The sequence below is a fragment of the Schistocerca cancellata genome, chromosome 9 (assembly GCF_023864275.1).
Source record: "Schistocerca cancellata isolate TAMUIC-IGC-003103 chromosome 9, iqSchCanc2.1, whole genome shotgun sequence".
Classification (NCBI taxonomy): Eukaryota; Metazoa; Arthropoda; class Insecta; order Orthoptera; family Acrididae; genus Schistocerca; species Schistocerca cancellata.
The window spans coordinates 434915647-434931023 of record NC_064634.1 but is presented as its reverse complement, the minus strand read 5'-3'; the positions used below and the strand labels follow the sequence as shown (position 1 = coordinate 434931023).

At 44.0% G+C, this 15377-nt stretch overlaps 1 protein-coding gene across 1 annotated transcript in view; it reads left to right on the top strand.

Annotated features, from left to right (window-relative positions):
* Positions 1-367: 367 nt before the first annotated feature.
* Positions 368-15377, top strand: part of LOC126101070 (protein takeout-like) — a 44618-nt gene continuing 29608 nt past the window's right edge. The window contains exon 1 of the mRNA XM_049911744.1: positions 368-525. Coding sequence (XP_049767701.1) covers positions 438-525 — 88 coding nt within the window. The 5' untranslated portion in view covers positions 368-437. The remainder of the gene's footprint in view (positions 526-15377) is intronic.

Below are 15377 nucleotides of genomic sequence, written 5' to 3'. Positions count from 1 at the left end.
CCTGAATTTCTCGCGTATTGCGAGCGGTAGCCTCACCATTAGACTATCCAGACACGACTCACAGGTAGACCGAAAGTTCCGTATGTCATCAACCATATGTCTACAGCCTGTACTCATATGTCCATTACGTATATTCCCATTTTAATTGAAAGTCATATGCCCTGTGTCGAGTGATAAATACGATATCGCAGTGCATGTGTTGTTTCGAATTACGGTGCAATCTTCCTTCTGACATGCATGCATGCGCCCGATCACGCTAAGAGTTGTGACGCTCTGGTGCTGCGTAAACCGGACCGCTGCACGTACAGGGGAGAGGTTTGCCTTGAATGTCTCGGGTGGCGGATTCGCACGCGCAGAGCTCGCCGGGTCCCCCTTCTTATAGCGGCCCGTTACCCCGGGGCTCCCAGTCGTCAGCCGCTCAGCCCGTCAGAGCCAGCATGTCCTCAGCCTCCGCCACCGCCGCCGTGTCGGCGATGCTCCTGCTGCTGCTCACCACCCACGCCTCGGCAGCCCCCGGAAAACTGCGTGAGTTAACAGACGGCTTATACGACTCGTTTGCGCATACCTCCTTGCCAAGCATACAGGGCACTTTCTGTTCCTAGATCGCCAACCTCCATCCCCATTTGTGAAGAAAACAGTTATAGAAGATCTAAGCCGCGTAATTTTTGCCGTAAATATTGATTATTTAAATTCAGAGTAACTCGTCCTACTTCCGAAGTAAACGAAATATCCATTTCAGCCTTTGGTAATGAACTCCGTAAGAATACAGACCACAAACTGTAATTAATTTCGTAAATAATTATGCTCAGTTATAAATGACAAGTCAAACATATTTGGTCATGCGTAACTGCTCATATGACGTTTTCTGCACATACATACTCTGCAAGCCATCGTACGTTGCATGGTGGCGGGCGCCCTGTACAACTACTAGTCATATTCCTTCATGTACCACTCCACCTCCAAACACGGTGAGGGAAGAACGACTTACGTGAAATGCAGCAGAATCGTTCTGAAGTCACCATCAAATGACGATTCTCTAGATTTTCTCAATAGCGTTCATCGAAAGATGATGGTTCAGATGGCTCTGAGCACTATGGGACTTAACTTCTGAGGTCATCAGTCGCCTAGAACTTAGAACTACTTAAACCTAACTAAGGAGATCACACACTTCCATGGTCGACAGCAGTTCGTCGTGGTGGCAGCGTATGTATTGTATGTCTATCAGTCACGAAAGTGCAACAAATATCTCATCTTATTTGGTATATTATTCTCACGACGCTCATATTTCCCTCCGCCGCATTCCTTTCGTTACAAGTTGATAGGACGTAATCGTTGCTGTGTCGATACTGTGACAGTACCGGTCCTTACCATATTGGCAATCGCTGATAATGTTAACCTTCTGTGAAGGATTTAGCCTGACCGTGACTGTACCTAATCCCAAGGAATCGGACTATAATTTCGTACTTGCGAAGTAAGTTGAACAGTAACAACAGCAAAGCAAACTGGATTTGGAACTTCAGTTCCTACTAATACGAAAGTAAACTGTATTGATACATCTATGAAGTCGCCAGCCTAATTAGGCAGTGCGGATCAAGTTTTATGGCGAAGCGTAAATAAACTTCACCAAAGAAAACCAACCCACTTGATACCTTAACAAACCTGTTGTAACCCAGTTACGCTATATATTATTATACAGCAATTTGCCCTAGAAAACAACACAACAGCTAACCCTTATGTAGAGCATAAAATGACCAATAGATACAGGGCTACACACTGTCCCACAATAGCACTTTCTATTGGTAAAACTGGTAATGTAATGAAAAGATGCAGGAGGGCATTTGAATCTACTAACAAATTCTGAGTGGCAGTAGCATGAACTACCATTATCTTAATTAACTACGACAAAAAGTTCATGATTTGAAACCGTACTGATTACTATCGGGTTCAGAAATTTGCAAATGACGTGATTCTATACAAATTGGCAGTACAGTTATTATTTATAAGAAACTTTTTGGTGTAGAATATATGTTTGCTACACTTACTGAGAAGGAGCCTTTACTTTCATTTATTACACAATTTAAGTAGCATATTTGGTCACTTAAGCTGCATGGTCTGAAGAACCATAATCAATTGTAAATAGTAACACCCAAAATTAAGAAAATGGCTAACAGCTGTAGTAGCAATTTTAAATATAATGAATAATGAAAACAGTTAACAAGGGTACAGAGAAACTAATCTCTGATCTGAATTAAAACTGGCTTTGTACATGACTACACAACCTGCAAAACTACTTTAAAACAACTTATACAAATAAACAAACAATTATAAGTTTACAAACGTATTCAAGATAAAATATACATCTGTCGCCGAGTGCTTACTAGGCACGAGCTTTTAATAACAGCGTAGCCTACAGTTCCGTCTTTGTTATCGAACCTTGTATCGTATAGGCTGTTGTTTGTTATGGTTATTGTAGCTGTTGTTTTTGGGGAAGAGACCTAACAGTAAAGTCATAGATCTCATCAGATTATGGAAGGGCAGGGAAGGAAGTCAGCCATCCCCTTTCAAAGGAACCATCCAGGCATTTGGCTCGGCTTTGAGCACTATGGGACTTAATTTCTCAGGTCATCAGTCCCCTAGAACTACTTAAACCTAACTAACCTAAGGACATCACACAAATCCATGCCCGAGGCAGGATTCGAACCTGCGACCATAGCGGTCGCGCGTTTCCAGACTGTGGCGCTTAGAACCGCTCTGCCACCACGGCCGGCATCCAGGCATTTGACTGGAGCAATTTAGGGAAATCACGGAAAACCTAAATCAGGATAGCTGGATGTAGGATTGAACCATCGTCCTCCAGAATGTGCGTCCGCTGTGCTAACCACTGCACAACCTCGCTCGGTTTTGGTTAGTGTAGCTCAGTGTCGTTTAGACCGTTAGTGAGAGAGCACTTCGAATTCCTGCTGCTAATAAGTTGACTACATCATTCGTTTGTTACATACACTCCTGGAAATTGAAATAAGAACACCGTGAATTCATTGTCCCAGGAAGGGGAAACTTTATTGACACATTCCTGGGGTCAGATACATCACATGATCACACTGACAGAACCACAGGCACATAGACATAGGCAACAGAGCATGCGCAATGTCGGCACTAGTACAGTGTATATCCACCTTTCGCAGCAATGCAGGCTGCTATTCTCCCATGGAGACGATCGTAGAGATGCTGGATGTACTCCTGTGGAACGGCTTGCCATGCCATTTCCACCTGGCGCCTCATTTGGACCAGCGTTCGTGCTGGACGTGCAGACCGCGTGAGACGACGCTTCATCCAGTCCCAAAATTGCTCAATGGGGGACAGATCCGGAGATCTTGCTGGCTAGGGTAGTTGACTTACACCTTCTAGAGCACGTTGGGTGGCACGGGATGCATGCGGACGTGCATTGTCCTGTTGGAACAGCAAGTTCCCTTGCCGGTCTAGGAATGGTAGAACGATGGGTTCGATGACGGTTTGGATGTACCGTGCACTATTCAGTGTCCCCTAGACGTTCACCAGTGGTGTACGGCCAGTGTAGGAGATCGCTCCCCACACCATGATGCCGGGTGTTGGCCCTGTGTGCCTCGGTCGTATGCAGTCCTGATTGTGGCGCTCACCTGCACGGCGCCAAACACGCATACGACCATCATTGGCACCAAGGCAGAAGCGACTCTCATCGCTGAAGACGACACGTCTCCATTCGTCCCTCCATTCACGCCTGTCGCGACACCACTGGAGGCGGGCTGCACGATGTTGGGGCGTGAGCGGAAGACGGCCTAACGGTGTGCGGGACCGTAGCCCAGCTTCATGGAGACGGTTGCGAATGGTCCTCGCCGATACCCCAGGAGCAACAGTGTCCCTAATTTGCTGGGAAGTGGCGGTGCGGTCCCCTACGGCACTGCGTAAGATCCTACGGTCTTGGCGTGCATCCGTGCGTCGCTGCGGTCCGGTCCCAGGTCGACGGGCACGTGCACCTTCCGCCGACCACTGGCGACAACATCGATGTACTGTGGAGACCTCACGCCCCACGTGTTGAGCAATTCGGCGGTACGTCCACCCGGTCTCCCGCATGCCCACTATACGCCCTCGCTCAAAGTCCGTCAACTGCACATACGGTTCACGTCCACGCTGTCGCGGCATGCTACCAGTGTTAAAGACTGCGATGGAGCTCCGTATGCCACGGCAAACTGGCTGACACAGACGGCGGCGGTGCACAAATGCTGCGCAGCTAGCGCCATTCGACGGCCAACACCGCGGTTCCTGGTGTGTCCGCTGTGCCGTGCGTGTGACCATTGCTTGTACAGCCCTCTCGCAGTGTCCGGAGCAAGTATGGTGGGTCTGACACACCGGTGTCAATGTGTTCTTTTTTCCACTTCCAGGAGTGTATTTTTACTAGCTTCAAACAGGATCGACTGCAGTAATGGATAAGAACTGAGATTGCTGTGTACAGATGGCAGCTGAGTTGGTTACCCTTTGCTCACACCTACAGGCCGCGTTGGTTTCCGTCATACAGCTTGAAGCTGCTGCCTAGGGGCATCACTGTGAGGGAGGGGGGTCAGATGCAGCGACGCGAGGGGTGTCGAGCGCGTCCCACGTGCACCCTAATCGGTCCACTCCAGTGGCCACTCCGAGGACTGCCTGCACTGAGGTTGCCCCCTCACCCATGGTCGAGTGGGAGGTCATTCCAAAGTCTGGCAGGCAGCGAAAAACTTTCCAAGTGGCCGATCGTATGGCCTCCACGGTTCATTGACGAACCAGTTTCGGGCGTTATCCTTGGCTGACGATGTCTCTGAGCCGGATGAAGTCGTCCACCCTGTTCCAGAGGAAGCTTCTCGGACCTCAGGGTCTGGGCATTCACAGAGGGTGGGTTTGCTATTAGTTGTCAGCTCCAACGTTAGACGCATAATGGCGCCCCTTAGGAACATGGCTCTCAAGGTGGGGAAGGAAGCCAGTGTGCACTCCGAGTCGCTTTGGATCAGAGGAGATTCTCTCTGGTTTTAGGCGGCTAGCGGTAATGGTAAAAACTGCCAGTCTTGCTTGTGAGACTAAGGCGGAGCTCACCATCTGCAGCATCGTCGGTAGAACCGACTTGGTACTTTGGTGCAGAGCCGAGTGGAAGCTCTGAATCAGAGGCTCAGACGGTTCTGTGACCGTGTAGGCTGCAGATTCCTTGAACTGCGCCATCTGGTGGTAGGTGTCCGGGTTCCGCTTAATGGGTCAGGACTCAACTACACACAGGAAGCAGCTACATGGGTAGCGGGGCTGTGTGGAAGAGACTGGGCGGATTTTTAGGTTAGAGGGTCTCAGGGAACCACAGAAGGGCATCCTGCTAAAAGGGGAAGGGCAAAACACAGTAAGTTAGTTGTAGAAACTGTATTGTAGTTTTAAATTGTAACTGTGTTGTAAAATAACAGAGCTCCAGGCTCTAATAGAAAGCACTGAAGCTCAAATAGTTACAGGTACAGAAAGCTGGCTAAAGCCGGAAATAAGTTCAGTCGAAATTGTTTCAAACGACCTCACAGTGTCCAGAAAGATAGATTAAATACAATTGGAGTATTTATTGCTGTCAGAAGCATTTTGCCCTGTAGTGAAATTGAAGTAGATAGTTCCTGCGAAATAGGATGGGTAGAAGTTACAGTTGACAATCGGACTAAACTATTAATTGGATCGTTTTACCGAACCACCGACTCAGAAGATATAGTTGCTGAACAGTTCAAAGAAAACTTGAGTCTCATTTCAACTAGGTACCCCACTCATACAGTTATAGTCGGTGGCAACTTCAATCTACCCTCGATATACTGGAAAAATTATACGTTTAAAGCCAGCGGAAGGCATAAAACGTCATCCGAAATTGTACCGAATGCTTTCTCAGAAAATTATTTTGAAGAATTAGTTCATGTGCCCACTCGAAGCGTAAATGGTTGCGAAAGCATACTTGACCTCTTAGCAACAAATAATCTTAGACAAATAGTGAGTATCATGACTAATACAGGGATTAGTGACCACAAGGCAATTGCTATTAGGCTAAATGCCGTAACGCCTACAATCATTAAAATGAAACACAAAGTATATCTGTTTAAAAAAAAGTGATAAAAATGCTCTTAACGCCGTTTTAAGAGACAGTCTCCACTCCTTCCGATCTGATCTTGTGAGCGTAGAAAAGTTTTGGAATGATTTCAAAGAGATAGTATCGACAGCAATTTAGAGATATATACCACATAATAAGTGATGGTACTGATCCCCCATGGTACACAAAACGTGTCAGATCTCTGTTGCAGAATTGGCGGAAAAAGCATTCCAAAATTAAAAGAACGCCAAATCCCCAAGACTGGCAATGCCTTACAGAAGTTCGAAATATAATGCGTATTTCAATGCTAGATGCTTTCAATAATCTCCATGACGAAGTTCTGTATCGAAATCTGGGAGAAAGCCCAAAGAGATTCAGGTCTTACGTAAAGCACACCAGTGGCAAGACGCAATAAAAACCTTCACTGCTCGATAACAACAGTGAAGTCACTGATGACAGTGCCACTAAAGCAGAGTCATCGAACACGATTTTCCGAAACTCCTTCACCAAAGAAGACGAAGTAAATATTCCTGAGTTCCAATCAAGAACAACTGCCCAAATGAGAATTATAGAAGTAGATATCCTCGGTGTCGCAAGGCCGCTTAAATAACTTAATAATGGCAAGGCTTCTGGTCCCGATTGTATACCAGTCAGGTTCCTCTCAGAGTACGGTGATACAATAGCTCCATATTTAAGGATTGTATACAAACCCTCGCTCACAGAAAGATCCGTACCTAAAGACTAGAAAGTTGCTCAAGTCACACCAATACCCAACAATTGAAGTAGGAGTAATCCGTTTAATTACGTGCCCATATCACTAACGTCGATTTGCAATAAGGTTTTTGAACATATACTGTACTCGAACTATGTGAAGTACCTCAAAGGAAACGATTTAGTGACACAGTGTCAGCACGGATTCAGAAAATTTCGTTCTTGCGAAACTTAACTAGCTCTTTATATTCATGAAGTAATGAGTGCTATCGACAGGGGTTGTCACATTGATTCCACATTTTTAGATTTCGAGAAGGATTTCGACAAAGTTCCTCACAAGCGTCTTCAAACCAAACTGCGTCCCTATGGAATATCGCCTGAGTCGTGCGACTGGATTCGTGATTTCCTATCAGAATGGTCACAGTTCGTAGTAATAGACGGAAAGTCATCGAGTAAAACAGAATAATGTCCGGCGTTCCCGAAGGAAGTGTTATAGGCCCTCTGTTGTTCCAGATCTATATTAACGATATAGGAGACAATCTTAGTAGCCGTCTTAGATTGTTTGCTGATGATGGTGTCATTTACCGTCTTGTAAAGTCATCAGATGACCAAAACGAACTGCAAAATGATTTAGATAAGATATCTGTTTGGTGCGAAAAGTGGCAACTGACCTGAATAAGCACTACAAGAAATCCACCTAATTTTGTTTTCGCGATAAATCACACAAGTCCGAAGGCTATAAATCCAACTAAATACATAGGGATTACAATTACAAATTACCTAAATTGGAACAGTCACATAGATAATGGTGGGTAGAACAATCCAAAGACTGTGATTGATTGGCAGAACACTTAGAAGGTGCAGTAGGTCTACTAAAGAGACTGCTTACACCACACTCTTGTCCGCCCAATTCTGGAGTACTGCTGTGCGGTGTGGGATCCGCATCAGGTGGGACTGACGGATGACATCGCAAAAGTACAAAGAAGCGCGGCTCGTTTTGTATTATCGCGAAATAGGGGAGATAGTGCCACAGACATGATACGTCAATTGGTGTGGCAATCATTAAAACAAAGGCGCTTTTCGTTGCGACGGGATCTTCTCATGATATTTCAATCACCAGTTTTCTCCTCAGATTACGAAAACATTGTGTTGGAATCCACCTACATAGCGAGAAGTGATCATCACGATAAAATAAGGCGAATCAGGGCTCGCACAGAAAATTTTAAGTGCACTTTCTCTCGCGTGCTGTTCGAGAGTGGAACGGTGGAGAGACAATTTGAAGGTGGTTCATTGAACCCTCTGCCAGGCACTCTATTGTGAATAACAGAGTAATCACGTAGATGTAGATGTCGATGTGTTTTGTGACTGTTACTTACAGACTCATATTAGCACTTTAATCTTTCGTCATTGATTATTTTAATGCCAGTTTCTTGTTTAACGGAAAGCTTTCCTGATGAGCACAGTTTAGAAAACTTTAAGACGAAAATCTATACAGAATAAATGCTTTGTTACTGTACAGGAAACTAACCGAACTTCATAATCCACAAAGTGAATAAATGTCCAAAATGTTTTACGCCCAAAATTTTCGGTTTAATAAAAACAGGATCTCAGAACTAACTCACTTGATGAGGAACCTGTCTTCGAATTTGGCTGGGAATAACAACGGGTGTGCGTACGTAAGTTAGAAGTTCCACAAAATGTTGTTATTCGGTACCAAATAACTGGTCCAGGGGATGTACATATTTAGATAACAATTCAGCTGAAAATTGTGGGGAATATGGAAAATAACAGTCACTATCAAATTGGCGCTAAAGCACCCGTGGTTCTTGGTATTAGCCCCGTCATAATAACAGGGTGATTCAAAAAGAATACCACAACTTTAGGCATTTAAAACTCTGCAACGACAAAAGGCAGAGCTAAGCACTATCTGTCGGCGAATTAAGGCAGCTATAAAGTTTCATTTACTTGTACATTTGTTCGCTTGAGGCGCTGTTGACTAGGGGTCAGCGTCAGTTGATGCTAAGATGGCGACCGCTCAACAGAAAGCTTTTTGTGTTATTGAGTACGGCAGAAGTGAATCGACGATAGTTGTTCAGCGTGCATTTCGAACGAAGTATGGTGTTAAACCTCCTGATAGGTGGTGTATTAAACGTTGGTATAAACAGTTTACTTAGAATGGGTGTTTGTGCAAAGGGAAAAGTTCTGGACGGCCGAGAACGAGTGATGAAAATGTAGCACGCATCCAGCAAGCATTTGTTCGCAGCCCAGGAAAATCGACACGCAGAGCTAGCAGAGCTGCAAATTCCACAGTCAACTGTATGGAGAGTCCTACGAAAAAGGTTAGTTATGAAACTTTATTGTCTGAAATTCGTTCAAGCACTGTCTGCAGCTGATTAAAAGAATCGATTTCTGTGATTTTATCCTTGCAACTTTCCACACTAACGGGAAAGTCAACCGTCACAATGTCTGTATATGGGGCACTGAGAATCCGCGGGAAACAACTCAGTATGAACGTGACTCGCCTAAGGTGAACGTTTTCTGTGCCATTTCAGCCAATAAAGTTTTTGGTCCCTTTTTCTTCGAAGGTGCTACTGTAACTGGACTACAGTATCTGGAGATGTTAGAGAATTGTCTGTTTCCTCAGCTCGAACAAGAAGCACAACAATTCATATTTCAGCAGGATGGAGCGCCACCACATTGGCACTTATCTGTCCGTAACTACCTGAACGTCAACTACCCGAGGCGATGGATCGGCCGCCAGGCAGCCCATGACAGAGCACTTCATCACTGGCCTCCAAGAAGCCCTGATCTTACCCCCTGCGATTTTTTCTTATGGGGGTATGTTAAGGATATGGTGTTTCGGCCACCTCTCCCAGACACCATTGATGATTTGAAACGAGAAATAACAGCAGCTATCCAAACTGTTACGCCTGATATGCTACAGAGAGTGTGGAACGAGTTGGAGTATCGGGTTGATATTGCTCGAGTGTCTGGAGGGGGCCATATTGAACATCTCCGAACTTGTTTTTGAGTGAAAAAAAATCTTTTTAAATACTCTTTGTAATGATGTATAACAGAAGGTTATATTATGTTTCTTTCATTAAATACACATTTTTAAAGTTGTGGTATTCTTTTTGAATCACCCTGTATAACTGCACTTGTCGTCGTAAATTTAAACAAAGAGGGCGAATAATGATACCATGGCCCACAGACCACTTTACATTCCATCGGAGGCTAATTTACATACTCACAAGTTGTTCTTGCCTCAATCCAAATTAACCGCCGTATCGACCAAGGCCGCCGCTGACCACTCAGCGTCACAGTCGCAGCTCGAATTCCACTCGCCGCAAAGGAAGCCAGAGCCATGCGTGCCAAGTCCACCTTATCTAGGCCCGCCAGACTACTTCCGTAGCGCCGCGGCTTTACTGCAAGTTTTAGATTTAACTTCCCTGCTCATGGACCACTAACATGTGCAGAATCTTTAAAAATTATTACATTCACAGAGTATTACATATAAAACCAGAGAGACGGTTACAATGTAGTTTCTTAAAATGCCTAAGTAATTAACATAATTATTACATATTCGCACAGCCAAAGATCTTGACTATTCAAATACACTAGTGTAAAATGTCAACAAAGAACGCACACGTAATGTATATAAATATCTCAATTATTGGTATTACGAAACAATTTCGTATGCGCGCGCCCACTGCACTTCATACACACATGACACTGTTACTAACTTTCAGTAAAAGGTTTTCTGACAGTAGATAATTCACTTTGACTTGCCGTTCCCAACGTTATAATCTTTTGGCTTTTAGCATGAGTCACTGGTGCGACCTGCGCAATTTTCCAATCTGTAGGTACAGATCTATCGGTGAGCGAGCGGTTGTATATGATTGCTAAGTAGGGAGCTATTGTATCAGCGTATTCTGAAAAGAACCTAATCGCTATACAATCTGGACCTGAACACTTGCCCGTACCAAGCGATTTGAGTTGCTTCGCAACCCCTAAGGTATCTACTTCTAAGAAACTCATGCTAGCAGCTGTTCGTGTTTCAAATTCTGGAATATTCCATTCGTCTTCCCTGGTGAAGGAATTTCGGAAAACTGCGTTCAATAACTCCGCTTTAGCGGCACAGTCGTCGGTAACAGTACCATCGGCACTGCACAGCGAAGGTATTGACTGCGTTTTGCCGCTTGTGTACTTTACATACGACCAGAATTTCTACGGATTTTCTACAAAATTTCGAGACAATGTTTCGTTGTGGAACCTATTAAAGGCATCTCGCATTGAAGTCCGTGCCAAATTTTGCGCGTCTGTAAATTTTAGTCAATCTTCAGGATTTCGCGTTCTTCTGAACTTCGCATGCTTTTTCCGTTGCCTATGCAACAGCGTTCTGACCTGTTTTGTGTACCATGAGGGATCAGTTCCATCTCTTACCAATTTATGAGGTATGAATCTCCTAATTGCAGGTGCTACTATATCTTTGAATTTGAGCCACATCTCGTCTACATTTGCATAGTCAGTTCGGAAGGAATGGAGATTGTCTCTTAGGAAGGCTTCTAGTGACACTTTATCTGCTTTTTTAAATAAAATTTTATTTTTAAAAGGTTCACGTCGAAATTTAGATCAAATCGTGATCGAAACATAAGAAATTGGAAAGAAAATTTCGTGTGTTTCCGTCTCGAAAAATGAAATGAAATAATAGTATGGCACTGGTGGCCGGCAGTCCCCACCTGGGGGAAGTTCGGCCGTCGAGTTCAAAGCCTTTCCAGTTGACGCTGCATTGGGTGACTTGCTTGTCGACGAAGATGAACTGATAATAAGGACAATACAGCGCCAAGCCTCCGAAAGGAGAAAATATCCGTCCCGTCCGGGAATCGAATCCGAGCCTGCTGTATTGCAGTTAGACGCGCCGATCACTCAGCTAATGGGGCAGACGTCCACAAGCGTCCCGCACGATCACGTGTTATAAACGCGCTCACGACACCAACCTGCACACGCACTGACTGTGACTTTCGACTGCAGCTATCGATATCACTCTCGCATCACTGTGTACACAACATGCTACATATTACATTTAGTTTTACTCGATGTATTTAACAAAAGCATTACAAAGATCAAAGATAAACTGAAACGTTTGCACACTAAATTAATAGAAGATTCTTGTAGCAATATAAATGAAGCGAAACATTTATACTTCATACTGTAGAACCAAACACTAAAATATTCTACACTATAAAAGGAATGTGTAAAGAGTAAAGAAAGCAAAAGAAAAGAATGAAGAAATCATTTACCTGTCGCAATTAGCAATACCTTCATACAGTGCACATGCGCCAGTGGAACTCCTTCTCCGTCACTGTCAGCTCGCAACGAGGCCGATTGGAATCCATGCGAGGGAGAGCCTTGACTTACTGCAGGTGGGGAGCTTTTAGCTGCAAAGGGATTTGTGGAATACAGGATCACCCTGGCTGCTAAAGAGGCCGACGTTACTTTTCGAACTGACCGAATAGAGGAAGAATTGTACCGCAGATCCTGCTTTATAAATTTAATTTAACGAGATTTTATATGGAAACCCGGATTTGCTTAATGTTTGCACGGGAGGGTCTAAGCAGGGTTATTTCATCGGGTGCTCCATTGTGCTCCAAAATAGTGCCCCGAACAAAGGCTCACAGAGCAATTTTTAGTTCCTTATACGTAATTGTTTGCTATCCTTAGGGAAATGGAGAGGATGAGACATCGTTACAAGAAATTCCTCATCTGCTCGGATTTCCGCAGTGCCTGTCAGATGTACGCAGCAGAGCGGCTGATGAAAGATGTGCAGGACGCTCTTCATCTCCTGCAAAGGCAGGAAAGAAATAACTTTTCATAGATTCCAGGAAACACAGGAATGTGGGAAAATGAGCTCGAAGACGCGACTAGGAGAAATGATCCCTTCCACTACGTGATCACGTGATCGCTCTTCAGACCCCCTACAGGCTGTTTCCACATTTGCGACCCAGGGAGACGATGCGCTCGTGGGAGAATCTGTGGCAGTAAGTGAGGAATAGTAGGCTGCGTTCAGTGAGAGATTTCAGCCCGACCGTTGTCTACCTCCTTCAGTACACGACGAGCGGAAGAAGTAGCCCTCACGGTGTTTAGAAAGGACCATTAACAAACAGCTATATCGTACTCCGCGAGGAGCCCGTCTGGTGTCACATATGTGGAACATAGCTGTCGATACGATGTATAGTAGTTGAGTGTGTTTTATATGATTACCAGCCAAAGATTTGGGACCCCCAAGACACCTGTTCTCTGTTTCAATCCGTAGTAAGACCAGTGTTCTTCGTATTTTAACATTTTGTGTGATGTACAGACTTCTTCCCAAAATATCTGGTGTGAGACTTTAATACAACACAGAATAGTTCGGTAACCCATTATTCTTAAGTAGTCACCCAGCCACATTCATCTGTCCCATTTGAACCCCGTCTGTCTTGGCATTTTGTACCGGGTTTTACCTAGTCATGCTGCTATGTTTCGTCTGTATTTTCCTGATGATCTCTTATGATGCTCACAATGTAAAGATAGTGTTTTCGCTTCTTGATTGTGGATAAAAATTGTTCTTCCAATTTATAACTGTTTTTAATAGATCTTCACCATGTTCGTCTGGTATTTAAGTCAAGCGATGGTGCTAACGGCCAAGCTGTTTAGCGCCCTAACCGAAAAATCGTCATGATCATCATGATGCCTCGAGAGAATCTCTTGTGTAATGAAGAGTGGCCCGACTGAAAAGGAGCGCAGGTCACTCTCGTTCACGTAAAACGTAAGCGAGCAGGTGGACATCATTACACACCAGTATCGAGGTCTCTAGCAGTGTCCTCGAATACAAGAGTGTCACAATGTTTTAATTATTAACTCCAGTGTGTTTAGATATGTAAGTAATGAGATTTTCATTTCCAGGTTCATGACTGCATTCTTGGTGCACACTAAAATCCCTTCACCACAATACCGTACGATGCTCCTGTGCTCGCCATCTTGATGTTTTTCAACTACATCACTATTCCCACGTTCATATTCATTTTATCTACAGGTTGCGACATTTGATTTTGCGGTACTCTGACGCCAGGATTTCAATACGTGTCAGGACCGCACATTCGCACACTATCACTCCAACGTATTTTATAGAGATAACAAAGTGGGAAAATAAACTCTTCACGACAAAATATAAATGAAAGAATTAAATTACCAAATCCCTGTAGTGAGTGCTTTATTTTCTTACACACGTGGCCAAGTTCTAGTCTTTGCATCAACAATAAAACACAAATGAACAAATTAAGTGGGCTCAAAATTATTCTGCTAGAACTAAACGGAAGGAAAACAATAATAACGTCTTGACCCATAATGTTCTTGGCTTAATAGTTTGTTGCATAGACCTCTGCGTGTATTACTTCAGATCACTTGGATGATACAGAATCCTCGAGTTTGACCAATCGCTCCCGATGGATTTTCTTTCATTGCTCATCAATCCTTTCTAGAAGGCCTCCTTTTTTGGTCCAGTTTTGTTGGAGTACATGTCTATCCAGCTCGGCCCAAGAATTTTCTACTAGGTTTAAGTCTGGACTTCGGCTTGCTCATTGAAATACCTTTACTTCGTGCTGCTTCACGACTGTCTCAACATTGCCGCTAGTGTGCTTCAGATCGTTGTCATACTGGAATTGCTAATTACGTGGCATATTTCGTTTCCCCTGAGTTATCATATGGTATGCTAATATTTCACTATACGTCTGTCTACTCCATTATCCCATGAAATTTGACGAGAGGAGCTACACTACTTCTTGAAGTATAGCCCCACTCTATGGTACTTCATCTACCGTGCTTCATGTTGGGCACATGGTACTTGTTGTCATCCTTTCTGTTTTTCGGCTGTCGAACATACTGTATCCCACCTTGTAGTAGAGTTGTAAGTAGCGTGAGTAAAGGGTCGCTATGTGTAAGGTGCGTGAAGCGTACTTTGAATAAGATAGTGCTATCTGACATTGAAGTCAACGTAAAAGATTGGGTCGCCACCAAGTCTAGCCACACGACAAATAAGAGGTTGGGCTGAGTTGGAAAATTGCTTACTTTATTGAGAAGAAAAACTAATAAAAAACATTCATTATAAAGTCACTCATAAAGAATGGAATGTAATCATTAATATGATCCCAGCATTGTTCACGTGAATCAAGTATTAAAATAAAACAAAGAGTGCATGGACATTTTGCATAAGAGCAGGTTGCAGCAACATTCCTGAAAACAAGATCTATTCTAAAGCATATGCTTAAAATAAGAAAAAGGAACTCTATTTATTGGATCTGTGCACATGGAAACGCCGTGGATCGGCTATCAAGGAAAAGTACAAGGTAAATGGCTTAGATAACGGAGACGTAACATCGGTACAGTGGGTAAGAGTGGAGCTAATATTATTTATTCCTTGAAACATTGATGTAAGGCATCTTCATAACTGCTGTTGCCTGGTAACTAGGTACAGTTGCTTGTGAAGCGCTATACGATTCACAACAGACTCGTGTGCCCACGGGGTTCG